This window comes from Gekko japonicus, unplaced genomic scaffold (genome assembly GCF_001447785.1).
Source record: "Gekko japonicus isolate JY-2015 unplaced genomic scaffold, Gekko_japonicus_V1.1 scaffold1827, whole genome shotgun sequence".
NCBI lineage: Eukaryota > Metazoa > Chordata > Lepidosauria > Squamata > Gekkonidae > Gekko > Gekko japonicus.
In genome coordinates this window covers 197,301-223,629 of record NW_015169834.1, presented here as the reverse complement: position 1 = coordinate 223,629, position 26,329 = coordinate 197,301, and the positions used below count along the sequence as shown (strand labels likewise).

At 41.8% G+C, this 26,329-nt stretch overlaps 1 protein-coding gene across 1 annotated transcript in view; it reads right to left on the bottom strand.

Annotated features, from left to right (window-relative positions):
• Nucleotides 1-3,594: 3,594 nt before the first annotated feature.
• HPS5 (Hermansky-Pudlak syndrome 5) overlaps nt 3,595-26,329 on the bottom strand; it is a 61,687-nt gene continuing 38,952 nt past the window's right edge. Inside the window, exons 15-23 of the mRNA XM_015417284.1 lie at nt 25,632-25,703; nt 23,517-24,166; nt 17,638-17,758; nt 17,037-17,192; nt 16,624-16,743; nt 10,624-10,737; nt 9,242-9,348; nt 5,763-6,048; nt 3,595-4,244 (exon numbers count right to left, since the gene is read on the bottom strand). Of these exons, the coding sequence (XP_015272770.1) occupies nt 4,184-4,244; nt 5,763-6,048; nt 9,242-9,348; nt 10,624-10,737; nt 16,624-16,743; nt 17,037-17,192; nt 17,638-17,758; nt 23,517-24,166; nt 25,632-25,703 (1,687 nt within the window). The 3' untranslated portion in view covers nt 3,595-4,183. The remainder of the gene's footprint in view (nt 4,245-5,762; nt 6,049-9,241; nt 9,349-10,623; nt 10,738-16,623; nt 16,744-17,036; nt 17,193-17,637; nt 17,759-23,516; nt 24,167-25,631; nt 25,704-26,329) is intronic.

The window sequence follows — 26,329 nt, the reverse complement described above, 5'->3', positions numbered from 1 at the left end:
GGAGGTCTCTGCAGAGCCAACACCAATGCTCCCTTCTAAGCTGTGGAATCTTGTGAGCAAAAATTCTACTTTGTGAGCTGCTGGCATTAAAGTTGTGAGCGAGCGATTTGGCTACTGCGTGAATCAGTTTGCTCTGGAGCTACCCTTCCTGAGCAAAGACAAAAAGGTGTGAGCTGGAGGCTAAAATGCATCCGGTAATATTGAATTGTGTTTTTAAGTGGATAATTGTGTAAATTTATCGCACTTTGCGTGCCTAAATTGTTTTAATGTGTTATATTTTATTGCGCTGTTGTGCTGTGTAAGCCGCCCTGAGCCCGCATGCGGGAAGGACAGGGTATAAATGAAATAAATAAATAAATAAAAAACTCTTTGAGCTAGCTCAGACTAACTCAGCTTGGATGGAACACTGGCCAACACACAGGGAAAAAATGAGATGGTAGAAGGCACACCTGGTCACAGTGGGTTCTGCTGTTGTTCAGTCGCACAGTCGAGTCCGACTCTTTGCGACCCCATGGACCACATCACCCCAGGCCCTCCTGTCTTCTGTCGTGCTCTGGAGTTTGCTTAATTTCATGTCCGTTGCCTCGATAACACTGTCTAACCATCTCATCCTTTGCCGTCCCCTTCTTCTTTCACCTTCAATCAAGGGTTCTAGGAAGCAATTAATACTCAATACCCCAAACTGCAGACCTGGGACTTCAGAAGCAGTACATTCTGACCCAGCACAGGTAGAACCCTACTTACCAGGTCAACTGAATTCTAAATCAACAGGTGTTCTGTGCCTTGTCAGGATTAAGCTTCAGATTGTTCACTCACACCTAGCCCATCAATTCCAAGCAATTCTGCCCTTGGTGTAGTGGTTAAGTGCACGGACTCTAATCTGGGAGAACCGGGTTTTATTCCCGACTCCTCCACTCGCAGCTGCTGAATGATCTTGGGCAAGCCATGGTTCTGTCAGAGGTGTTCTTGAAAAGAGCAGTTTTTGTCAGAGCTCTCTCAGCCCCACCTTCCTCACAGGGTGTCTATTGTGGGAGGGGGGAGGAGTTTGTAAACCGCTCTGAGACTCCAAGTTAAGGGTGGTGTACTCTCTCAGCCCCACTTACCTCACAGGGTGTCTGTTGTGGGGAGGGGGAGGGAAAGGAGTTTGTAAGCTGCTTTGAGACTCCGAGTGGAGGGCAGGGTATAAATCCAATCTCTTCTTCAGTTATATCCCCTGCATGTTGTTAACACCATACCCCTAAACCTCCTGATGACTTCCCCCAGCAACTACATGGGGCCTTAAATGGGATCCCTCACTCAATGTGGAAATAAAGCCGTTTCTTAACACCACCTTCTGAACCGTGTCCCTCCAGGAACAATTAAACTACCGTTAGACTCTTTTTCCTGTTGAGCCAGAAAATCCAAGATATCAGTCAGTCAGGATTTGAAAATCCACTGGACGGGTGGGGAAGATAACTACATGCCTTTCTTCCAGAACATTTCTACTACGGCGATTTCAAACAGATTTAGGAGCCTAGTTCTTTTCTACTTTCCCAACTCAGAAAATGTTAATTTATAACAAAAGTCTTCCCTAATTCAGCTTGTTTATTCTTCTCCACTAGGGCCAAGCCAAGCTACTAAAATCAGTTTAAAAATGAGAGCTCTGACTGATCCAGCGTAGTGCTGCACCACATACCTGCTATAGGGTCAGCTTCCAAAATGTTTTTTTCCTCGAATCACCTGTACTATGCCTTCAGGAATGTAGTGGGGTGACTAAGGACATCACAATCGTCAACAGAGCTTGAGAAATGGAAGAGTAGTAGTGGCCTGAGTTATGGTCTCCATTTGGTTTATTTTGTGTAAAGGGCAATGAAGTTCTTGAAGTTGTCATGAGAATACGACCAAAGCACAAGAAGAGAGAGAGAGTTGTTTGTGTCTGAAATGGCAGTTTTTGGAATTGGATAGCACCTCAAATAATTCCTCCTGTGCTTAGGCCTGTTTCACTAGGTGGATTTAAAACTTTACCCCTTTACGTTACAAAGAAGGGGGGGGACGGAACAAGTGATGATTAAATATATTAACTTTAATAAACTCCAAGTAAGCAAAGATCATAAACATGGCTGTTTGAGTACAAGCAATGTTTCAGATAACAAAATCATACTGTATGTTTAAAAGTAGCGATTCATTTTCAAAAATATAAACAGTAAGTAGCAAAGTACAAAAATTGTTATGTAGACAGTTTTAGTTGTTCCACATCACTTCCTTTTGAGATACAGAGTTTTATGAAAAGCTCGTGAACTTATTTCATGCATTTGTAAACTTTAAACTATGTGTATACTAAATTGCATGTAGATACCCCGTTCAAAAGTGTGCACACTGAGTCCCCCGTTCACGGCAGGGCCTCTCCACCTCCGTTTCTGGAAGCTGCCCCCTCCTCCTCCCCCCATGATGCCAATGAAGCAGGCCCTGAAACCTGATGAAACCACAAAAGTGTAAGAAGCCACTGGTGGGGAAAAGGGGAAAACTCTAGTGTGCACAACAAGCCATTGCCCACCGCTCACAAGACTCTTTGGATCGTGGTCTAGAAAAATAAGGCACAGGGGAAAAAGGTGATTTATGTAAAGCTTTGTGCTTTGTTTAAGTTTAGAGACAAGGACTCACAACAACTAGTATGGAATTATGTTCTAAAAGACTGTATTGAAAACCTAAAGCTATGATGCATTTGTGCGATTTCAGACTTCAGCTTGAAGATTGGGTCAAAAGCACATTGAAAAGTACACAGTTGGAATTCTAGAAGCCTTTCAAAAGGGAGTTACCAAAACTTCATAACTCTATACGATGTATTAATTTCTCCACTAAGTGTAACTTGCATCGGCTTCGACCCGAGGCTGCTCTTCAGTTGCACAGAAATGGGAAGTATTCCAAACTCTGGAGTGTGTATGAGTGATGATTCCCCTCCCCTTCTGCCAGCTGCAGCTTCCCTCACCTGTCGGAAAGCTTTTGTGCAGGGTCCCCCCACACACACACTTTCAGGAAAAACTTTCAGGGGACACCAGGGGATGTTGCCAGAAGGCATAATGAAAGCTCCCTTGCCCAAGTGGAAGCAGCCTTGAATTACTTTGGAACCAAGCCAATATTAAAAATATGATTTCTAGAAATTAAATATTTAACATATGGCTCCAAATGATTTGCATAGTATTCTCTTTTTTATCAAACACCAGATGATGTCAACAGAAGTATTCAGTTTAGTGGAGTTTATAATATGAATGCTTCGAAGTCAAATGAAACTGCAACAGTGAAGATTCTCCAAGTGTTAAGTAAAAAGTGTATCACTATTCCAGTTGTGGCATATAACCCTATACACACTTGGACTGAGCCCCCTTGAACACAGTAGGACTTACTTACACATAAGCATGAATGGAATCAAGCTGTCATTATACAAAGTTGTAAACAAGAAAACAGTGCAAAACTATTTTAGGGGTTTTTCTTAAAGTTTTAAGGTGCTTTTTAGTAAGAGGACAAATTGTATTAATATACGTAATTTTACCTTTCATTGCTAAAATGCTGGCGATTGAGATTACCAAAGTCAATTGTCAGTAACATTTACGCTAAAATTACCAAAGTCAATTGTCAGTAACATTTAGCTAACAGCATCTAAGCTCTGTTGATTATCACTTTAACTTACCAATAATTCAGTACTGCAGCTTTTATGTAGATTTGGAAGGTGTTACATCCCTTTAGTAGCCATACCTTACAAGAGTTTTTGATTTAACTCATAAAGGACACTGTCTAATTATACAGGTAAAATCATTTATGTGCACCTTCTTACAAACTGAATGGTCATCTGCTAGTAACTGTACAGAACCTGTCATGCTTTTGATATTGCCAGAATATACTTATAGTGATTATATGTAAAGTTAACACTGATAATGCAACTCTTTTAACATATACAAATACTTCTAAGGTGCTCACAGAAATATAGTTCGGCACTTTTAGTAAGTAACTGACAAAACACATCCTCAAATACATATTCAGTTATAGAACTCCAACATACTAAGACTTGAACATTAATATAAAAAGAAGCTTCATTACCACCAATTTTTGTTCAAACTGACTAATGCACCATTTTCCAGAGAGGAAGACTTTTCTGTAAACTGGTACAGGTCTGACAATGGATGTGTCTTATAACAATCATTATCCTTTGTTATGCTTGTTGAGACCACAAAAATCGATCACATCTTTCCAGCATGGACTGAATCAGGGCTCTGCAACAAAAATGAAGGAGTGGAAGGGGGGAAAAATTAAATTATTGTAGACATGATTAAACTCTCATTTTTATCCCCCAAGTTCTTCCATCAAGTTGACTGAACCTCAAATTGGATTTACAATTGTTTGTACATAGATCACAACAGCTCAACAATTTTGGTTCATAGAATAAGTACCTCACGTCTACTCTAAGGATATTTTCCTTGAAGTAAATCCAATTAACTAATATAGGTCTTACTTCCAAGTAGGCTTCCTTAGGAGTGCACCCAAAGGCTACAGTTACTCAGCAGAGGTTTATCTAGAGGTTTGCATTTGGCAACAGCCAAACTGAAAAAATACCCGAAAAATACCAACAAGATATTTTTCGGGTATCCCATACGCCGAATACAGCAGCTATATTATCTGGCTTTTTTCGGGTTCATTTTGCTATACCGAAAACAAGGTCTCATTTAAACCTAACAGGCTGAGCCGCCAGTCAGCTGTTAGGTTTAAACGCCTTTCTTTCCCTCCCAGAATGGAGTCCCAAGCAGCGAGTTCCCAGTGATCTTGCCGCTTGGGACTCCATTTATGGGGCGCCACTTGCAAAAGGTATTTAAATAGAATAAGGGTTTTTTGGGTATATTTTCAGCTTGGTTAGATCCAAATGCACACCCCTGTGTTAAATTTTTGGAGTCCAGTGGCACCTTTAAGACCAACAAAGGTTTATTCAAGGTATGAGCTTTCGTGTGTATGCACACTTTTTCAAATGCACTCATGCACATCGAAAGCTCATTCCTTGAATAAACCTTTGTTGGTCTTAAAGGTGCCACTGGACTCCAAATCTGTTCTGCTGCTTCAGGCCAACATGGCTGACCACCTGGACCTGTGTTACAGTTTATATGGGAAGACTGTCCCAACTCAAATAAGTAAAATCTGGGATTAACATAAAGATCATTTAAGTTGATTTCAATGTTTTCCCACAGTGGAGTGTTTTATTTTGGCTTTGTAGAAGTATCTGAAGAGAAATTTGACTCCCATGCACCAGAGAATTTGCTCCTATCTGTTAGAACAGGTGGAGTCGGCCTCCCATATATTACTCCATTGCCCTAAGTACGACGAAGAGAGACAGCAGTTGTTGATACCCCTTCTCTCACGTTTTAAACCCTTGGCTAATTATCTTACATATGCCGAGGAATGTTTGATGAAGTTTTTATTGGCCGATACTTATGATTCTGTCTCACGCAATGTTGCTAAATATTGTTATTTGGTAATAAAAAAGCGCAGAATGTACTGTAACTCGAGCCATTAATGACGGAATTGACCGGTTTCGTATTTTAGTATTTAAGGCTGCAAAGATTCTATGTCGTAGACTCGGTGCTGTACTATTTTGGTTTATTTTGCTGGTCTTATGACTGTTCTTAATAAATTTTGATATATTTTTTTTATTTGAAGAGAAATTTGAAGTTTTCCATCTTACTTTCAAGTATATTTAATTACATCCCAAAGTGATAACAAGAGACCATTCTCTCAAAACCTACCTTTGCCTTTTTTCAGCAATTCTTAGTATCTCACAGACTTTGGCAAATTTTTCAGATAACTCGGTCATTAGGCCACATTCCTGCAATAGCAGCACAGCACGATCTGGGCCAATTATTTTAGCCAACAGAAGAGCCACATTCTCAACAGTAACACAATTTGACCAATTTGGAGTACCATTACTAACAGCACTGCCATTCTGCATAGCAGGATGAAGGACACTGCTGTGGTGACTCTTTACAAGACTGAGAAGAAACCTCCATTCTTCCATGGTCTCTGGCACAGCCCCTGAAAGTGAAAGAACATTTATGGTTAAAAAGATCAGGTCACTTTGCTGCCTAAGACCTCCAGAACAAGGATGCTGAAGATTATAGGACTTATGTTGGGAAACAAACAAACAAACATGTGGCCTGGGACAGAGGCTGCAGTGATTTTGGTGAAGTCAGAGTTACTACTAAGAAATAACTGTTCCTTCTAATTAACAAAGTCAGTATTGTCACAATAACCAGGGCAACAGGAATGTTCACAACATACATTTAGATCCCCATCATCTTATATTCTAATAACAAAGTGAGGCTATCTTTGGATACTTAAATCCAGTGACTGGAGTTGTGAACAGGCAAGACAGATCTTTCTACAAAACTGAAAAGGGCCCTAGGTTTGCAGAAAAATGTGAAATCTAAAAGAAAATTACACTGGGCAGCTTAAAAAATCCAAACATTATAATAGGAACACCTGTAGCTTTAAGCAATAGATTCCTTCAGTGGCTGTTGCTAGGCAACCACAATATTCCAGTTTCACAGTGACTAAAAAGTCAGGGGGAGGGGGCAGGGCCCTCTCCATGCCTATTTTGACCTTTGAGGGAGAACTCATTGGGGCTAGGGTTGCCAGTTACAGGTCCTGGGCATTTTGTGGTGGAGTCTGAAGACAGCAGGGTTTGGGGAGGAGAGAGGCCTCAGCCTAATATAATACCAGAGTCCACCCTTCAAAGCAGTCATTTTCTCCAGGAGGACAAATCTCTGTCATCAGGAATTATTGTAATTCTGAGATATTTCCAGATCCCACCTGTGGCAACCTTAGGCCTGGAAGCAACCTCTGGGTGACTTGATACCACCCAACTTGCATGACTGAACTAGGCATGGCTACTTGCTACTGTTCCAACAGCAGCCATCGTATGAAAGCCAGTGTGGTGTAACAGTTAGAGCAAGGGTGTCGAACTCATTTGTTACAAGCGCCAGATATGACATAAATGGGACTCTGTGGGGCCAAGCCATGGTTGTCATAAAACATAATGCCAGGTAACAGAGATATGAACTTTATAAAACATACAAACACAAACATATTGTTTTACTTTAAATACAAATGTGCTTAAAACTCTTGTAATATTTTGTTTATTTAACAGACTTTGATAACTGACACCTCCCAACCCCCCCCCAAAGACGCCTACCTAAAATGGAAAGGTGGGGGGATAATGGACAGACCTCAGAGAGATATAATGCCATAGACTCCACCTTCCAAAGCAGACATTTCCTTCAGGGGAACTAGGTTTGCCAACCTGCAGGTGGGACCTGGAGATCACCCAGAATTACAACTGCTCTCCAGATGACACAGATCAGTTCCCCTGGAGAATATGGCTACTTTGGATTTGATGACATTACATCCCTCTGAGGTTGCTTTCCTCCCCAAACCTCGCCCTCCCAGGCTAAACTCCCAAATCTCCAGATGTTTCCCGCAAGCCCACTTGTTTTTTTCTATTTTTTCACATTTGTTCCTTGTAAATGCTTGTTGTCTCCTGATTGTCAAAACTGGGAAACTAGCTGGGGAGTGGTGGTTTACCTAATACTGAACGGTGTTTGCAGCAGTGAAAGCTTTTCAGAAACAAAATGTGTCAGCCTGAAAGTTGAAGAATTAGGAGCAAGAGAACTGGGTGGTGGGTGGTGGTGGGGATGGAGCAGCCCTGAGAGAGATACAGGCAGAAGGCAGGAAGGAAAGTAATGGCCAGCAAGAAAGAGATTGGTTGCATGTACATAAGAAACATGGAAAGGTAAGTGATGGGAAACAGAGTGTGAATGGGTGAGATATGCAGAGAGCCTAATACTGGAGGGCAGCGATCGGCTGGGTGGGGTAGACTGTGGACTTGCTGTTCCGTAAAGTCAACTGCCATGTATACTGATGGCCCTATATAAAAACTAATTATAGTAACACTTTGTCAAATTGTGTTTATCAGAATTTCTGCAGTTAAGTAATGTCCAGTTCTGTGCTTCCACAAGACTAACATGTCAGTTGGGTAACTTTTGGATTCAGGAATAAAAATGGAGTATTTGCCAACCCCAAATCCGGGGGTGCCTAATTATGCTGGGCCAGAGCATTCCTGGCCAGAGCATTCCTGGCCAGAGCATCACAGTTTTATCGTGTACTCAAGCAGCCACACAATCTAGATCAAAAACCCAATCTGCTTTCAGGCCCAAACTGCCAGCCGGGTGATCACCAGTAGCCCGTGCTTTCAACCCCAAGCCGCTGCCAATTACCTGGCTGGCAGGAATTACAGCAGCACAGAGCTGAAAGTGGCTTAGATGTTTTTTTATCTGTACAGTGAGGCTGCTAAAATATATGACAGAATTTTTTTTTAATCAACTGACAGTCCCAAAACTAAGAAGAGCTTTTACTTGGGCAAGAGTGAACGTTCCTCCCTCAGCGGTTTTGGAGGACAGATATGATAGAGTAATGTGCCCTAATAGAACGAGCAGATGCTCATATGATAAAACTGAAACCATCGGACATATGATTATGGAGTGCCCTATATTCAACAAGTTGAGGAATCATTTAGTCATCCCTTTACTTAAAAATAAAAAGGTAAAGGTTCCCTTGCTCGAAAACCAGTCGAGTCCGACTCTAGGGTTGCGGTGCTCATCTCCGTTTCAAAGCCGAAGAGCCAGCGCTGTCCGAAGACGTTTCCGTGGTCATGTGGCTGGCATGACTAAACACCAAGGCGCACGGAACGCTGTTACCTTCCTACCGAAGTGGTACCTATTTATCTACTTGCAATTTCTTGCTTTCAAACTGCTAGGTTGGCAGGAGCTGGAACTAGAGACGAAATACAGAATTGCTAAATGTGCAAGCACAGGTGTCATGGCTACTATCAGATACAAATGATCGTGTCACCCTCTCAGTGGCAAAATTCATAGACACAATAATCAAATATAAGAGAAATAATACTAAGTAAGGTCTTTTACAATAATTTTTGGTTCTAACTTCTGCTTAAGGTGATAGCTGTATGAGCCGTGATAGATAGATGACAGACAGACAAACATTTGAGAAATCCCAGCCAAAGATCTTGCCTGCCAGCCACACGCTGTGAATTCTCATAGGTCCCCACTTGTTATGCTATGACATACATTTATATATGATAATTAAAATATATGCACTAAGTCTAGTTAACAGAAGCAGACGTTCAGCTTTAATCAAATTAAGGTTTACTAACCATGTTCTCCATCCAACAAGTTCATGTCATCTAAATACACAATATTAGTAAGGGTTTCAGCTCTTCTATTCAGGTCCAAACAGAGAGAAAGATATCCAGGCCAGAAGCTGTGGAAATATAAATGCTCTACATGTCAAAATAATTAAAACTTAATTAACATTAAAGAGTGATTAACACATGGAATTCACTGCCACAGGAAGTGGTGGCGGCTACAAGCATGGACGGCTTCAAAAGGGAATTAGATAAGCATATGGAGCAGAGGTCCATCAGTGGCTATTAGCCACAAGGTATAGGTAGGGGCTCTGGGGCAAGTGATGCTCTGTCTTCTTGGTGCTTGGGGGGGGGGGGCCAACAGTGGGAGGGCTCCTAATGTCCTGGCCCCACTGGTGGACCTCCTGATGGCACCTGGTATTTCTGGCCACTGTGTGACACAGGGTGTTGGACTGGATGGGCCTTTGGCCTGATCCAGCATTGGCGTCTCTTATGTTCTTAACATTCTAGTTTACTACAGGCTTCAGTGAGAAGACAAAGAGACATGTGCCCAAGTGCTTTCACCCACCTACACCAGATAAGATTAAGAATTCAGGTCACAAAGCATATTATGTATTCTCAAATGCACAGGCAACTAACACTGAATAGCTCCAACATGGCCAACTCTGCAGTGAGGTAAGAGGATGGTAGCCATCCTATCCCCTAAGAAAGCAGAGCACTCAATGTTCCTGGCCTCCATACAGTGTTTAAAGCAGGGTCCCCAAATCTTTTTGAGCCTGCAGGCACTCTGGAATTCTGACACAGGGTGGTGGGCAGAACCAACCACAAAATGGCTGCCACTAGGGGCAGCGTCAGCCACAAAATGTCAGGGTGCAAAGCAGTGCTCCCTCTAAGCTGAGCCTCCGGCTCATGCTATTTTTTGTTCTTAGCTCAAGCACGATGCCTCCAGAGCAAACTAATTCACGCAGTAGCCAAATCTCTCGCTCACAACTTTAATGCCGGTAGCTCACAAAGTAGAATTTTTGCTCACAAGACTCCACGGTCTAGAGGGAGCGGTGGTACAAAGTTATATATAACTCTAATAGTAACGCTTCAACATTTCAGGCAGCTCTGATTAAGAGGATGCCTTTTAATCTGTACAGCCATTCAGATCTCTAGTGGCCAATCAGAAGCCCTACTGGGCAACAGTACCATCCGGACCCACTCCCTTTCTAAAAACACTCTGTGGACAGCAGGGAAAAGTGTTGGCAGGCACTATGGCCCCTGGTTTCATGGCGGGCTCATCATGTCCACAATATGCATCTCCTGGATGCTGAAGCTGAACAAACTAAAAGAACAAACAACATCCACCCTCAAGAATAATCTTACCTCTACAAAAACATTTACCTTACCCATAATTTTTGCAGATTTCAGCCATCTTCTCTTTTGTTATAATGTCAGCCGGGAGTTTAAGCAATAGTAAAATCAGTTGGTTATATCCCCAAGTAAATAAATGTGACCGTGGCCTGAAAATATTAAAGCATAAAGTCAAAAATTAAATTTCTTTGGAAATATTGCGTACGTGTGGCTTGGCATATGCTCAGTGACAATATGAAAGACATTTTCTCAAAGGATCCCTCCGATAAAACCATTTTTCACATGGCCATTCTTTTAAAAAAAGCCAGAAAATATATTTCCGTTACAAAAATACAAAACTTTAAAGCGAATACATAAAGATCAAAATATATTTTTAATAAACATTTTGTAAAATGATAAAAATTTGTTGTGCCATTAATTTGTTTGGCATTTTACTGAACACAACAGGACAGATCCCTAACCCAAAAACTTACATCTAAAAATTTATTTAAAAGACAACAAAGGGAAAGGAACGAGGTAGAAGTGAGGATAAATAGCGGAAATTATAGTTTATTTAAAAATAATTATTAACATATTCCCATGAAAACACATACAATACCTATGAAAATACTTCACATGTACAGGGTGGGTTCCAGTAGAAAAGCTCACGAAAGGAGCTGGCAGTTCAAACCTTTTCCTGCTTTCTTCCAGCAGTTATTGGGGGCTGCTAGGGGAACACAGGGAAAGATCTGCTGAGCCAACTCCTTCTATGATCTCTTCCACTGTAAAGGTAAAGGTTCCCTTGCTCAAAAGCCAGTCGAATTCGACTCTAGGGTTGCGGTGCTCATCTCCGTCTCAAAACCGAAGAGCCAGCACTGTCCGAAGACATTTCCGTGGTCATGTGGCCGGCATGACTGTACCTTTACCCAAAAGGTTAGAGCTACTCAAAATGAGTATTTTCTTTAAGCACATATACCATCATCAAATCTCTAGTTTGCCATGATTTGTAGAGGGAGAGAAATTCCTGAGGGGTGTGTGTGTGAGGCTGAGTGTGTGTTAGGGTTGCCAGGTCTCTTACCTGCAATAGCGGGGGGGACCCGGTCCTGGTCCGGGAGTTTTGCGCGCGCACGTGCCACAATGATATCACCCGGAAGTGACGTGATCACGTTGGGCACGTCCCAGGGCGATTGCTAGAGTGTCGCCCTGCAACGTGCCCAGCGTGATTACATCACTTCCGGGTGACGTCATTGTGCTGGGCACGTCAGCCTGATCTGGCTACTTTGGGGGTGGGGTTCCCCCCGCCGGCCGGATCCGGACTGGCAGACTGGGGGCCCTTTCAGCAGGGGAATCCCCGCCCCCCAGGGGGACTTGGCAGCTCTAGTGTGGGTGAACCGCTCTATTGTAGGCAACCTAACTCTTCTCACAATACCCCCTTCACCAGGGATGACCCTGAAGCCAAAGCTCTGCCTGCTTCGTTGTTTATATAATCCATATATTCACAGGTAGGGGGGTGTAGGAAGCATGAAAGCTAGGCAGGACGTTTGCGGAGTGTGATTGGATGCACTTGAATGGGGGGGCTCCGTTTGAACTGTCTATATCTTTGGATTCTCCTGCCAGAACCCCAGTTCTGACACAGTACTGGCCTGGCCTGGAACATGATTATTTCTCAACAAACAAATCACTGCCAGAGAGTGTTGTTGAGAGTGTGACAATAACCAACAGATTAAATTAGAATTCATCTTCTTTTGCACCAGAGCCACTGATATCAGAAGGAATGCACATAGAGTTAGTGTCCAAGCTTGTAGTAGGTTCTGATTCTGGGCAATAACCGGCAGAGATTTAAGCCTGTTTACCAGCACCAATCAGTGGCCAAAGGAGGGAGCTACAAGATAAGCCAAAACCTGAAAGAAGATTCTTTGAGGTCAGAGCAGTTCAAAGGGTAAGACCCCACAAAGACCCACATTCCTGGGTCAGGCTTCCTCTTTTGATCTGAGCAACATTGGTGGGTTTTTTTGCTAGCATTCTTCACCAAAGATTTTCCTCTATTTGGTCCCCAGTGGCTTGATGGGACCAAAGTCTTAAGTGGTGATAAAATTTCACAGTATCATATTCTCTGTTTCAAACATAACACTAGAACACCGTAAAGCACTGGCTGCTTTAAGAGAAGTCAAAACTATCCGTGCTAAACAGAGCTTCTGCAACAATTCAGAAAGATGCTTTTATCACAAAGAGGTACAATTTCTGTCTCATATCACAGTACAGAGTATCCAGGGCCGGCCCCAGCTTATTTTGCACCCTAGGCGAGGATCCCTTCTGACGCCCCCCCCCCCCGGTGCGCCCACCATTTTTCCAAAATATAAGCATTTTAGGAAGAATGAAAAACACAAATAATCAAGAAACTCCCAGAGTACGGGGCCGGGTGCAGTTTGGCGCCCCTAAGGGCCAGCCCACTCTAGGCGATCGCCTAGTTCGCCTAGTGAGTGAGCCGGCCCTGAGCGTATCTGAAGAGCAACTGGTGCCGCTTAAGGTCTTTTCCTAGGTGAATTCTTTCCATCAGTAATAAACTTCAAGGTGAAAAAGGCTCCAAGTACAAATACAGACAAAACAACACTTTGTGAATGAACCCTAGGGCTGCCAAACACATGATAAATTTGTCCACACGAGATTGAAACTAACAGCCTTTCCAAATAGCTTCCAGGGGTGGCCAAACTGCAGCTCGGGAGCATTTAATTTAATGTTAATAAGAAGCAAATTTGCATTTTTCCCCCAATAAAAATGTGTGTGTAATATTTGTTCGTGTCTTGTGGCTCTCAAACATCTGACGTTTATTCTGTGTGGCTGTTATGCTAAGCAAGTTTGGCCACCCATGGTTTAAGCAAATAGACATGTTTTGGGTCTGATACCTTTTAATATTTGTCTTTATTACTTTTATTTGGTAAACTGCCTCAGGCTGGTTCCTGGAAAAACAGCATAATTTTCCCCCCCTAAACAAACAACTATCAATTCTGGAGGCTACAGCAGTTTTTTTCAAATATTATTTGTTGCAAGGAAATGACATTTTCTCACTCAAACCACGGGACCTTTACTACTAATGCTTTAACAGAGTAGGAGATCTGCATAATATGAGTGACTCACAGGCATCTACTGCAGAGGGACTATGAACACTAACGCCGAAGAGGTCAGCTGCTCTTCAGTTTGCAAGCTATAGCGGAGATTTAAAAAACAAAAACAAAACTGCAGCTGTTCAAATTTTCCCATCTTGGCCTCATAGTCCCACAGCATGTATCCTGCTGCTCTGGCCACAGAACACAGAGTTTGCCTGCATTCCTCTCTATTCTTGCAGCCCCTTCAAAAATCATTCTCTGGATGTTGGACCAGTGCAGAGAAACAGCTGGGAGGGGGTAGAATGAAATTCTTTTCCCCCTCCTCTTCCACAAGCCGGCCTTCACTGAGGAAAAAGGTCAGTTTCATCACTCAAGCCCTCCAACCCCCAAATAGTCCTCCACACAGATCACATAACCCTAAGAATTATCTTTCTAGGGTCTTGAAGAGGCTGCAGGAATGAAGAAGAATGCAGGAAAATTCCATGTGCCTTGTATGCGTGGATGGTTGAATACACACCATTCTAATTGAAGAATCACATCAGAATGTAAAAGTTTCCCATAGGAGCACTTCTGTAAAACATAATAAGCTGTGAGTCCCAGAGAAAACCATTTTTTTCTCTTGCAATACCTCCTTACCATTTCAAGTAGTTTCACTTTTTCCAGGCTGTGCATCTTTCTCTCTGCCTTACTGTTGCATATCTACTTTTTATTTTTTGTTTAAACTAAATAAAACAAAACTGTGTATACACACAAACACAGAGATTACAGGATGTGATGGCGTCAACCGTCTGCTCTAGCGCAGCAATAAAGTGTGTTTTCTACAGGAAAGGTGGACAGTACCTTCCGTCATCAATTACAGCTTTCAATGCTAAGGTCTCATCTACTATATGGAGCAGCAATCTGGGTTCACAGGATAAATGAGACTATAGATCGGCCACTAATACAATTCTTGCATCAGATCTGTGGGCTCTTTAAATATGTCCAACCTAGCAGTTCGAAAGCAAGAAATTCCAAGTAGATAAATAGGTACCACTTCAGTGGGAAGGTAACAGCATTCTGTGCGCCTTGGTGTTTAGTCATGTACATCTTCGGACAGCGCTGGCTCTTCGGCTTTGAAACGGAGATGAGCACCGCAACCCTAGAGTCGGATTCGACTGGCTTTCGAGCAAGGGAACCTTTACCTTTATTGCCCTAGAACTGTATCTAGGGCTTGGATACTGACATTAAATCTGAAACTCAAAATAATGTTCTCTCCAGATAATAGTTTATTATATTATATGAAACAAGATAATTTCTCACTCCATGGAATCAGGCTGTAACAGAAAAACTGAATATTATATGACGCCCAGAGAAAGTTATTTTTGTGTTAGGGTGGTTCCTAGCCCATGAGACTATCAAGCAGTTGATTATGAAGAATGATATCGATAGTACTATCTGCTGGGCTCGGCATGTCTGCTCTTCTCTCCATATGGGAATCCCACCACTCTTTATAATCCCAAAGTACTTGTGTAGCCTCACCGTTCCAAGATACAGGTGAGCAATTATGCCGCAAGATTAAATGCACTACCATCTGCAATCTCTGTAGGCTGTATGTTAGGTACACCATTTTCAGAGATACTGCAGTTCAATGCTCCCTCTAAGCTGTGGAGTCTTGTGAGCAAAAATTCTACTCTGTGAGCGACTGGCATTAAAGTTGTGAGTCAGCGATTTGACTGCTGCATAAATTAGTTTGCTCTGGAGCCCTCCTTCCTGAGCTAAGACAAAAATCTGTGAGACGGAGGCTAAAAAACTGTGAGCTAGCTCACACTACCTCGGTTTAAAGGGAACACTGCTGCAGTTGTGGCTTAGAGATCATAGAAACTTATCTGAATAGAGATAATAGAAAATTATTTGAATGTCCATGGTATAAGGAGTCTAGAGAGAAATGGACCAGGCCACTTATGCCCCAGTGAAATGAGCTTCCTCCAGACATTTTAATTACTAAAATTTTAATGGATCCTAGGCCAGCAAATATACTTTTTAAAGCTAAATTCCTTGTTCAGGCCATGAGAGTTTGGGTAGCCTGTGACGGAAAAAAAAAACAACCTTCTCCACTATGGCACAGCCCGTTCTCTCTGGCTTGAATTCTTCCTTTCTTCCTTTTATTCTTACCTGAGACCTGTAGGTTTAGAGTAGTATACCCACTTCTAGAAGAAGGAAAGAAGATATATATTTTTACTAAAAAGTTGTAATAAATAATTCATATGTGGGCTAGATACTTTGTCAGTTCTAGCCCCGTGCTGGTGTGAGCAGCCAAGCCTTGTCCCTAGCTCATCGTCTACCCAGCGATTCGAAAGCTTCGGCAAGTAGATAAATTGGGGACCACCGATAAGGGGGTGGGCACGCCACTCCCCTTGGGAGGAGTTAGCTGCCAGTGTGACATCTGCGACGCGGCAGAGATCAAAAAGTGGAAAAATCTTGGCATTCCCTGCAGTGGAGCGAATCGGCCAGGTGGTGGCAGTGTGACATCGAGAGCCCTGACGTCCTCAGCCAGCCGACAGAATACATGCCGTCGGAACATGACTGATACAGCCTGCAGATGGATCCTCCGACCAGCTACAATGTGTGTGTGATTAAATATTGTATGTTGTCTTCCCTATCCCCCACAAATATATTGTTAGTCCATTGTCTCTGAGTAACTCGCTCTGAGCCCGCATGAATGGGAAAAAGCGATCAATAAATTGAAATTATAATTATAATAATTATTACTACTACTACTACTACTACTACTACTACTACTACTACTATGAATCAGCCCTTCAGCCTATCAGGATCATCCTCCAAAGCTCAACTATCACTGGTGCACCTTGTGATTGATCATCTAAATAAGTCCAACAATAAACCAGTGAGAAACTGGGAGTCTATTACAGAAGTGTTGGCATACAGCAAACCTGGATAACTAATAACTCATACCTTGGATTTCCTTGGGCGTCCCGGGTACTTGCTGCATTTGGTGCATCATGAGAAACTGCCAAGCATAACCAATCCAATCGTAATGATTCAGGATGGAGAAGAGATCTCAGGAAAGACAACCTAGAAAGATATTATTTTTACCAAGTATACCAGGTAAATTTTAGAAGTGCAAACACAAGAAGGGTTTTCAGTATCCCATGAACTAAGGCTGGGTTTACTTTTAGTTTGTATCTCAAAGCAAAAGAACAGACTCAAACATCCCTTATTTAAATAGTATTCCGCTTTTCAGAAATTACAGTGAAGTAATCAGAAGTCAAGAAAAGCCAAATGTGCAATGCCCAACCCATTTTAATTATTTTCCTGCACACAATCCTTTACTTCTCTCCCCCACAGTAAGAAAGAACATTCTGTACCGTTTGTCTTCAGCCTCTGATTTGATTAAACTGTCTAAGAATGCCAGAAAATGCTCAGGATTGCTTTTACAAATTTGCTTGATGTCTGAAGGCAAAATGGATGGATAAAACTTGATCAGGGGCCTTAGAGAAGTTTCTCCAAATTTTTCATAAAGCCTATATAAAACAAGAAAGGACAAAGCACATATTGAAAAACAAATCATTTCTTTGTTTTTCCCACAGAACTATATTAACTAGTACGCCATTGTGGTAATGGGTGAATGTAGAATCACAAAGATTATCACACCAAAGTACTTTTAAAATGGGAGGGGGGGAGACCTTTCTTGCACCCAACTTATCCGTGCCGTTCTGTGCCCATATTTATTTATTTTATTTCAGCAGATTTATACTCTGCCCTCCCCGCGAACAGGCTCAAGGTGGCTTACAAAGTTGGTACAATGTACCTGGTATACACAGTAGTTGTAACACAAGTCAGGGAATACTCCCCTTGCATTCACAGCTATACACACACAAAGGGATAGAGCTGGAAATGGACTGGATTGCTCCCTACACTGGGGGAATCAAATACGATGTCTCTTCAAACAAGACACAACATGTATACCTTTGGGCATATGCCAATAATACAGGCGCATCCCAGGGGCCCAGATCAACCAACAATTTCAGGGTTTTGAACATATCTCCATTTTCTAGTGCCACAGTGACTGGGCTCTTCAGAGTCAATTCTGAAATGAAGAATTACACACATTATAAACCACTGTATCTAACAGTATCTGAAGAAGAAGAAGAGAGAAGAGATTGGATTTATACCCCGCCCTTCACTACCCAAAGGTGTCTCAGAGTGGCTTACAATCTCCTTTCCCTTCCCCTCCCCACAACAGACACCCTGTGAGGTAGGTGGGGCTGAGAGAGCTCTGGCAGAAACTGCTCTTTTTCAAGAACAGCTCTTATCAGAGCTACAGCTTGCCCAAGGCCATCCAGCCAGGTGCAAGTGGAGGAGTGGGGAATCAAACCCGGTTCTCCCAGATTAGAGTCCGCGCACTTAACCACTACACCAAACATGTACATGAAAGCTTATACCCAGAATTATACTTTGTAGGTCTTAAAGGTGCCACTGGACTCCAACTTTGTCTGCATCTGACAAAGGGAGCTTGGATTCTCAAAGGCTTGCGCCCTGAAACTTTTGTTGGACTATAAGATGCTACTGGACTCGAATCTAACTGTTCTACCGCAGGCCAACACAGCTGCCCTCTATTAATCTAGATAAGCATGCACTGATGTTTACTGGTGCTTAACACATGATAACTTAAAGGGTGTTCACTTAAATCCGAGTAATCGGTATTACACGTTCAACAAGTGAAATTGAATTAGTACTTTAAATAAATTTTGTTTCACTCCTGCTAAAATTAGATGCAGCGGGGGGACGGACCTGCGAGCACTCACAGGGGAAAGGCAAATCCCACCCCACCTCAAACTGGCCCTCCTTTTAAAAAATTATTTAAATTTATTCAGTTTTAACAACAACAAAAACCAAAATAGAAAACCAAACAAAAAAATCAATACCTCACCAACCGTTAAAGGGTCCATAAAGCTCTTACTAAGATTAAGGACATACAAATAGTAAATATAGTTTAAAAATATATCATTTAGCTATAAAATAAATATTGACATCTATTAAACATAACAAAATTCCTTTGGAATTTCCTTCTGATTAGAAAGATAAGTTAGAATTGGTGACAGAATTTTCTTAAACTCTAAGAGGGCTCTAGTTGATGTCATCTGATTCACATTAAGAGTAAGCCTAGCTAGAACATAATGATTCCATAATCGTGTATGCCACATCTGTAGAGTCGGGGCAATGGAAATTTTCCAACAAGCAGCTATGGCAAGCTTGGCGGCCAATAAAAGAATCACAATAACATTAGTTATCCATTGAGGTTGATCTTTATTCCAATTTGCTCCTATTAGTAGGAATCTCAGAGTAGATTATCGTGTCATCCCCGTCATTGTTGTAACTGTCTCCAAAATTACTTGCCAAAAAGGTACCAACACTGGACAGGTCAACCAACAGTGGATATAAGTTCCAACCAACCCGCAGTTTTTCCAACAACCTGGACTCAGCTGTGGCGAGGTATACGATAAAGATTTTGGTGTTAGGTAACATCAGGAGACTAATTTAAACATTTGGTAACGTGTTGTCAAGACTGAAGAATTAAATTCCGCCGATGTCCAAACGGCATTCCATCCATCTGCAAGGGCCAGTGAAGGACAGCCTTTTTGCCATTTACGTTGGTATGGTAATGGCTTTGAGAGATCAGTCTGTTCTACGATTTTGTGGAGTACCGAAATCATTCCTTTTGCTTTGTAGGGTGTAGTTTAAGAAGACATTCAAATTCTGTCAAGGGTTGACATACGTTCTGGGTGACATTCAGTTTAGAGCAAAAGGTTTGAAGTTGCAGGTAAGTAAACCAATTTATCTGTTTTTGTAATTTTTGCTCCATGGCATTCTTAGTCAGAAATGATGTCCCATCAATTAGATCTACTAGACGTGTCATCTGTTGTTTCTTCCAAAATGCTAACTTGGTTATGGTTACACCTTTAAGAAACCCATCCTGTATCACAAAAGATGTAAATCTGGAAATCTGTGGAAGACGTTTTGAGGAAAATTTATCCCAGGTATGCAGCAAGGCTTTTAAAAATGGGTTGTGTGCCGCTTCCGGGTGTCTATGGCGGCTATTCTGCCATATAGTATCCGTTAGGTCCAATGAGGACTTAAAATGTTTGTAGACTGATGCCCAATCTCTGGAATTGGTGACAAGTAAAAATCTCACCAATACTGCTAAGTGTACCACATTATAATAGTAGGGTAAATCCGGTAACCCAAGACCACCAGGCACTGGACGTCACAAAAGAGTTTATTGACCGATTCTATGCTTTTTATATGCCCAGAAAAAACAAAGAAATAACTATTGCCATTTATGCAAGGTCAAAAGAGGAATATCAATTGGAATCACTTTAAAGAGAAAAATAAATTTAGGAAGCAAAAAAGACTTTATTATATCAATTCTGTCATTCCACGTTAGTATATTATTTTTCCAAGAAGCAAGTTTAGATTGTATGTCCTGAATAACTTTGTCATAATTAAATTTTTGAAGGTCCAATAAGGAATCTGGGATTTGTATACTTAAGTATTTAAGAGAAGCTGTTGTCCAATGATATTTATAAGTTTGTTAGATTCATATTATTTCTGCACGTGAAAGATGTGATGAAAGAATAACCAATTTATTTTGATTAATTTTCAAGCCAGAAATCTGCGCATAGCCCTCCAGAAGTCATTGAAGATGTTCCAGCGAGTATACAGGATTGGTCAAATACAGGAGCATATCATCAGCAAAGAGGTTAATTTTATAAGCACAATCACCAATCCTGATCCCTTTTGATGCCAGAGTGAATTCTTACCGCATTAGCCAACAGTTTGATGGCAAGTAAGAACAACACTGGTGATAATGGGCATCCCTGCCATGTGCCCCGTCTGATTTGGATCGTGTCAGACAGCGGATTGTTGATTTTAATTCTTGCCTGCGGTTCAGTATATAAGGCTGCCATTGTGTTTAAAAATTTTGGGCCGCAGCCCATATATTGTAATACTAAGTCCAGAAACGTAGGCTCCAAAGAATTGAAGGCTTTTTGTATATCCAAATAAAGTTTTAACTTTTTTCTGTTTTGCATAGTGCCCAATATTCAGAGCTTTATGCGTGTTTTCTATAAGATCCCTACCAGGAATAAATCCCACCTGGTCTGGGTTAATATACTGATAAAGGTGTTAAATCATGCAGCCAATGTTGCAGTAGATATTTTATAATCCACATTAAGAAGGGAAATGGGCCTATACGACATTGGCAGTGTCAAGTCATTATTGTCCTTTGGTAATACAGTCACCACTGCTTGATTCCAAGATGGTGGTACACACCCATTCCCTAGGATTTGATTACAAGTGTTTACCAGAGGATCCATCAGTATCTCTGCATACTTTTTATAAAATTCAACTAGATACCCATCTGGGCCAGGAGACTTTTTTGTTTTTCATGGTTTTAACCACAGTATGGAGTTCCTCAGCAGTAAAAAGAGCATTCCAGTATCTCCTGATGTTCTGCAGAGAGCCTTGGCAAGCAGTACGTCTCCAAAAACTGATTAATAAGATTTTTCTTTGGCTTCGTTGACTCAAAGGTCAGAATAAAAACCATAGAATACGCGTTTAATTGCAGTAGTGGTACAATGTAATGTTCCAGCTCAAATGAGTGGACTAAGATGAGATGATTTTTTTCTTATTTAAGCGGTATTTTAGTAGTTTAAGACCCTTTGGGTTGCTGAGCCATGTTTTTTTTTGCTTAAGACGAAGAAGTGCTTTCTGAATGTCCGTAATCTCTATCAGTTCTAACTCACAGCGGGTCGCTAACAAGTCTTTGTAGGTCTGTGAATCCCCAGTCCGTTTGTGTATTTGTTCCAAATGGGCAATGTTGTGTTTAAGGTCTTGACTGATTCTCTGTTCTTGTCTTTTCAGAAAGGATGATTTCGAAATCAGAAAGCCTCTGATCGTTGGCTTCACTGGCCCTCCTTTTCCACCCTCTGGCTCCATTCCCTACCACCTGCTTGGTATTTCCTCCCTTCATCCTTGGCCCAGCCCCTCCATCTCAGCTTCCCCTAATGCTTCCAGGTCTTCCTTTGCCCCTTGCCTGTTCATCTTCTGGGGCTGGGAGGGAGGAGGAGAACAGGGAAAGCCAACAGGGGATATAAGCTGGAAACGATGCTAGTCTTGCATGCTTTTTTTTTTGCGTTGGATGTGGCATTTCATCTTACTATGAGAATCCAATATGCTGGCCAAACTCCATGTTTGGATATTTCCCCTACATTTGAAGAACCCTAAATTGCAGTCTAGGCCTGGATCTGTTTGGGAGATTTTTTTTTATCTACATGAGGGCCAGCTGTTCAAAAGAAGTTTCAACTACATTATCCCAAGTCTAGAGTGATTAAAAAGGTAAAGGTTCCCTTGCTCGAAAGTCAGTCGAATCCAACTCTAGGGTTGCGGTGCTCATCTCCGTTTCCAAGCCGAAGAGCCAGCGCTGTCCAAAGACGTTTCCGTGGTCATGTGGCCGGCATGACTAAACACCAAGGCGCACGGAACGCCGTCACCTTCCCACTGAAGTGGTATCTATTTATCTACTTGCAATTTCTTGCTTTTGAACTGCTAGGTTGGCAGGAGCTGGAACTAGAGACAGGAGCTCACTCCGTCATGCGGCACACTCGGGTCGAAGGCTGCTGATAAATCCAATAGGAGCAACAAAGAGGGATGACCCTCGCTATTCAGGCAGAGGTCATCAACTAATGCCAGCAGGACCATTTCCGTCCCACGGCTGGCCAAAGCTGGTCTGAAAAGGGGCCAGATAGTTTAGTTATCCAAGAGCACCCGGAGCCAGCTCTCTATCAATTACCTTGCCCAGAAAGGGCAAATCAGAGAATCAGCAATTGATTTACAATGGACGCTAAGAGAAAAATAGATAAAGTTATAAGAATAAAAAATGGAGAGATAAGTTACCTATAGATCTGAGAAAAAAATAAAATAGGGGAGGGATGAAGAACATCTAAGAAAAGAACAGGAGGTTGGAGCACTGTGGGAAGCCGAGTAGGGGGGGGAGGAGGATAGGATGTATAACTATATAATGTTTGATGTATGTTTGACTATGTTGATTATATCCTAATAAAATGTTTTCAAAAACAAAACAAAACAATGGACGCTAAGAGGACATGAACCTCTTTCAATGTTATTAACAAAAATATAATTAAACACTCCACATTTCTGAGATGCTTCATAGAAGACTTTGAATATTTTAAATAAATTTCATTTGAAGGAAAACCTTCCTATAAATGGAATAGCTCAGGAGCGATGTTCCCTCTAAGCTGTGGAGTCTCATGAGCAAAAATTCTGCTTTGTGAGCGACTGGCATTAAAGTTGTGAGTGAGCCATTTGGCTACTGCATAAATGAGTTTGCTCCGGAGCCATCCCTTCCTGAGCTAAGAGGAAAATGTTTGAGCTGGAGGCTAAAAAACTGTGAGCTAAGCTCACTCTAACTCAGCTTAGAGGGAACACTGCTCAGGAGATCACTTTTCTAAGAGAAGACTGTGTATTGTATGCATCACTTTTGCTTTTTCTGCATTATCTTCTATCTTTGTAATCCACTCTCTGCATTATGGTATGTCATGCCATGACAGTTTCTTCGCATTTCCCCCCAATAGTGCACATTTTCCCAATTCCCCTAGTCCTACTGCATTGTTCATTTGATAGCTTATGCTTCTGATTGAACTGTTTTCTGTATTCTGTAATCCCCCTTGAGTCTCAGCCTAGAAAGTTGGGCTATAAATGCATAAACAAACAGTTCAGTACAGTTCAGTACGTTTAAAGACACAAAACTTCACCACATCGGTTACCTTTCAGTCCTTCTATATAGGTTTCCCAAATTTGGGGATGACTGCTGTGAGAGATGATAATACACTGCTTCAGTCTTTCCAAATCCAAGAGGAAAAAGTAGTCCTTTATGAATTGACAAGTCAAAGCACAGGAAGCATCTGGCTGCACGGATTGTTCCTGATTTACTTGCAGATGCTCATATACCTTTAATTCAAAACATAAAGTTGTCAGCTCTACCAGATCCTTTTTCATGTCTTGTTCTATGAAACACGGAGAAACAATCTGGAAGGGCTGGCTGAAGGCCCCCTCTCGTCTATCATTCTTTTGGTAAAGCATTGTAGCAGTCTGATTGACACTACTTGACCCTTCCTTGGTATTTCCATCCAGAGTGCCTCCCTGTTTGCTATTTACAGAATCATTTCCATTGCTGGATCTTGAGACAGGTCTCTGTTCCTCCTCTGTGAGATCACTATCTGTTCCCACATTTTCTTCCAAAATTTGCTGTACTTCGGGGTGCAAGGGTGACTCTCCATCAGTCTTGTATGAGCTATCTTCTGAAACGGAAGGCACCTTGATTCCAAACGCATCTTCCAGGAACGGAATCCAGTGAAGCAAAACCTCCCTCAAACAGTATGGTTCTAATAAAATTAGTGGATCCTGGAGTCTAGCTCTGCAAAATGAACAGATATTCAATTATTAGAAATCGGAATGGCGTTACTGACAGAGCACTGGCCTGGATCCTGCAGTAATGTTCTATTAACAGAAGAGGGGTGTGGTTTTCACCAGTTTCCCACCACCATTGCAGACCCCCCCCCAGTTCATCTTTCATTCTTTTCCTGCAAGTTCCTTCCCCCCCCATGAGCAGGACTTTTGAGAGTATTTCAGGCTGTAATAGGAGTCAATGAAATCCTGGCCCAATGATAGAAATGCCTTCAAATAGCAGAGACTAGTTGCAGGATTCAAGCCATAATGCTGAGTGAGTGCTGTAGTTTTACACAGACCATTCATTCCCACTAGTTAAGACAGCGGTCGCTCAGGAGCCTTATTTTCTTTGCATTTACATTTTAATCTTTACTTCAAATCATTTAATGTAATTTGAAAATCTGTAATCTGTCCTTGTATGAAGGACTGTGTTGAAACTGTTGCCCATGCTCTCCTCCAGTGCCCTCTCTATCTGGCGTCCCGTCGGGGTCTTCTATACCCCATATTCGCCCAATTTTTAGAGACCCCTGAGCTCCTTTCCTTGCTTGATAATCCAGATACAGAAATAACTGAAATAGCAGCAAAGTTTCTTGGCAGTGCCATGATCTCACGACCGATAAGTGATACTATGAATTGGGTTTTATTAGGATGCTACTCTTATTATGATGTTACTCTGCAATTCCAATTTTACCATGCACGATTTTGTATTTAGATTACTATTCTTCATGTATATGCCAATAAATGGCTTTGGATGGAAAATCTGCAATCTTTCCTCATAAGAAGAAGAAGAAGAGAAGAGGAGATTGGATTTCTACCCCGCCCTTCACTACCCAAAGGTGTCTCAGAGCGGCTTACAAACTCCTTTCCCTTCCCCTCCCCACAACAGACACCCTGTGAGGTAGGTGGGGCTGGGAGAGCTCTGACAGAAACTGCTCTTTTTCAAGAACAGCTGTGCCAGAACTATGGCTTACCCAAGGTCATCCAGCCAGGTGCAAGTGGAGGAGTGGGGAATCAAACCCGGTTCTCCCAGATTAGAGTCCGCGCACGTAACCACTACACCAAACTGGCTCTCATAAAGGATATTTTATGTGTACAATCCGAGGTACATGAGATTACGTATGCTCCAGTCTACCACAAACACAACGCCTGTGTGTGGAAGATTCCCACAGGTTCCACTGAATCCCATTTTACCTGCACCCAATGCCTATGCAAGCAGCACAGGACTAGGAACACACCTTCTATAGTCCCATCCAGCTATGCTAATTCCACAGAGTTAAGAGCTATGCTCCTTTTAACTTCCAGTTAAATGTTAAATCACTGTACTGAACAGCAGTATTTTGTCAAAATATTTGTTCAGCACTACCTGGTGCTCATTTTTAAAAACAAGCATCTTTCATCTGTATATAACATCCTATGAATGAAGTGTCACTTACAGAGTCTCTTTAGTTGCTACCTTGAGGTCTTTAAGATAATTCTCTTCTTGAGGCTGGCTCTGTAGCTCCACCCTTGAGACAAAGAACTACATTTTAAAATCAACGATCCAAGGAATGTAAAATTCTCTCTGCTTCCCCCATGTCTTTGGTTAACTGAAGTTCTACAGCGACTGAAAGACTAAACATTACAAGCACTACACCCTTTCATCTTTTCCCCTTCACGTTTCCTTGATTTTCCACACTAACCTTTGAGACAACCGATCTAGAATTGTGCAGTATCTTTTCATCCAAAAAATAAGAACCCCATGCATTCTGAGAACAGCGCCAGACATGGGTTTACTATATTATTTATTTACCGTATTTTCCTGCGTATAAGACTACTTTTTAACCCAGGGAAATCGTCTCAGAAGTGGGGGGTCGTCTTATACGCCCAGTCGTCTTATACGCCGGAAAATACGGTATTTATTATTTTCAATTTGTATCCCGCCTTGCCGGTGCAGACCGTCTTTTGTACTTTCTCGTACTATCTTTTGTTTTCCTAGGCTTGATACATTTTTAAAACATTTCAACGCATGCCTTGGAACGCCATTTCCAATCATTAAAGATTTCTGATGGCATTTTAGTATTAGTGAGAATGGGCATTTCAGACGTAAATTTCAAACTCATTGTTTAGAGAGAGAGAGAGAGAGAGAGAGAGA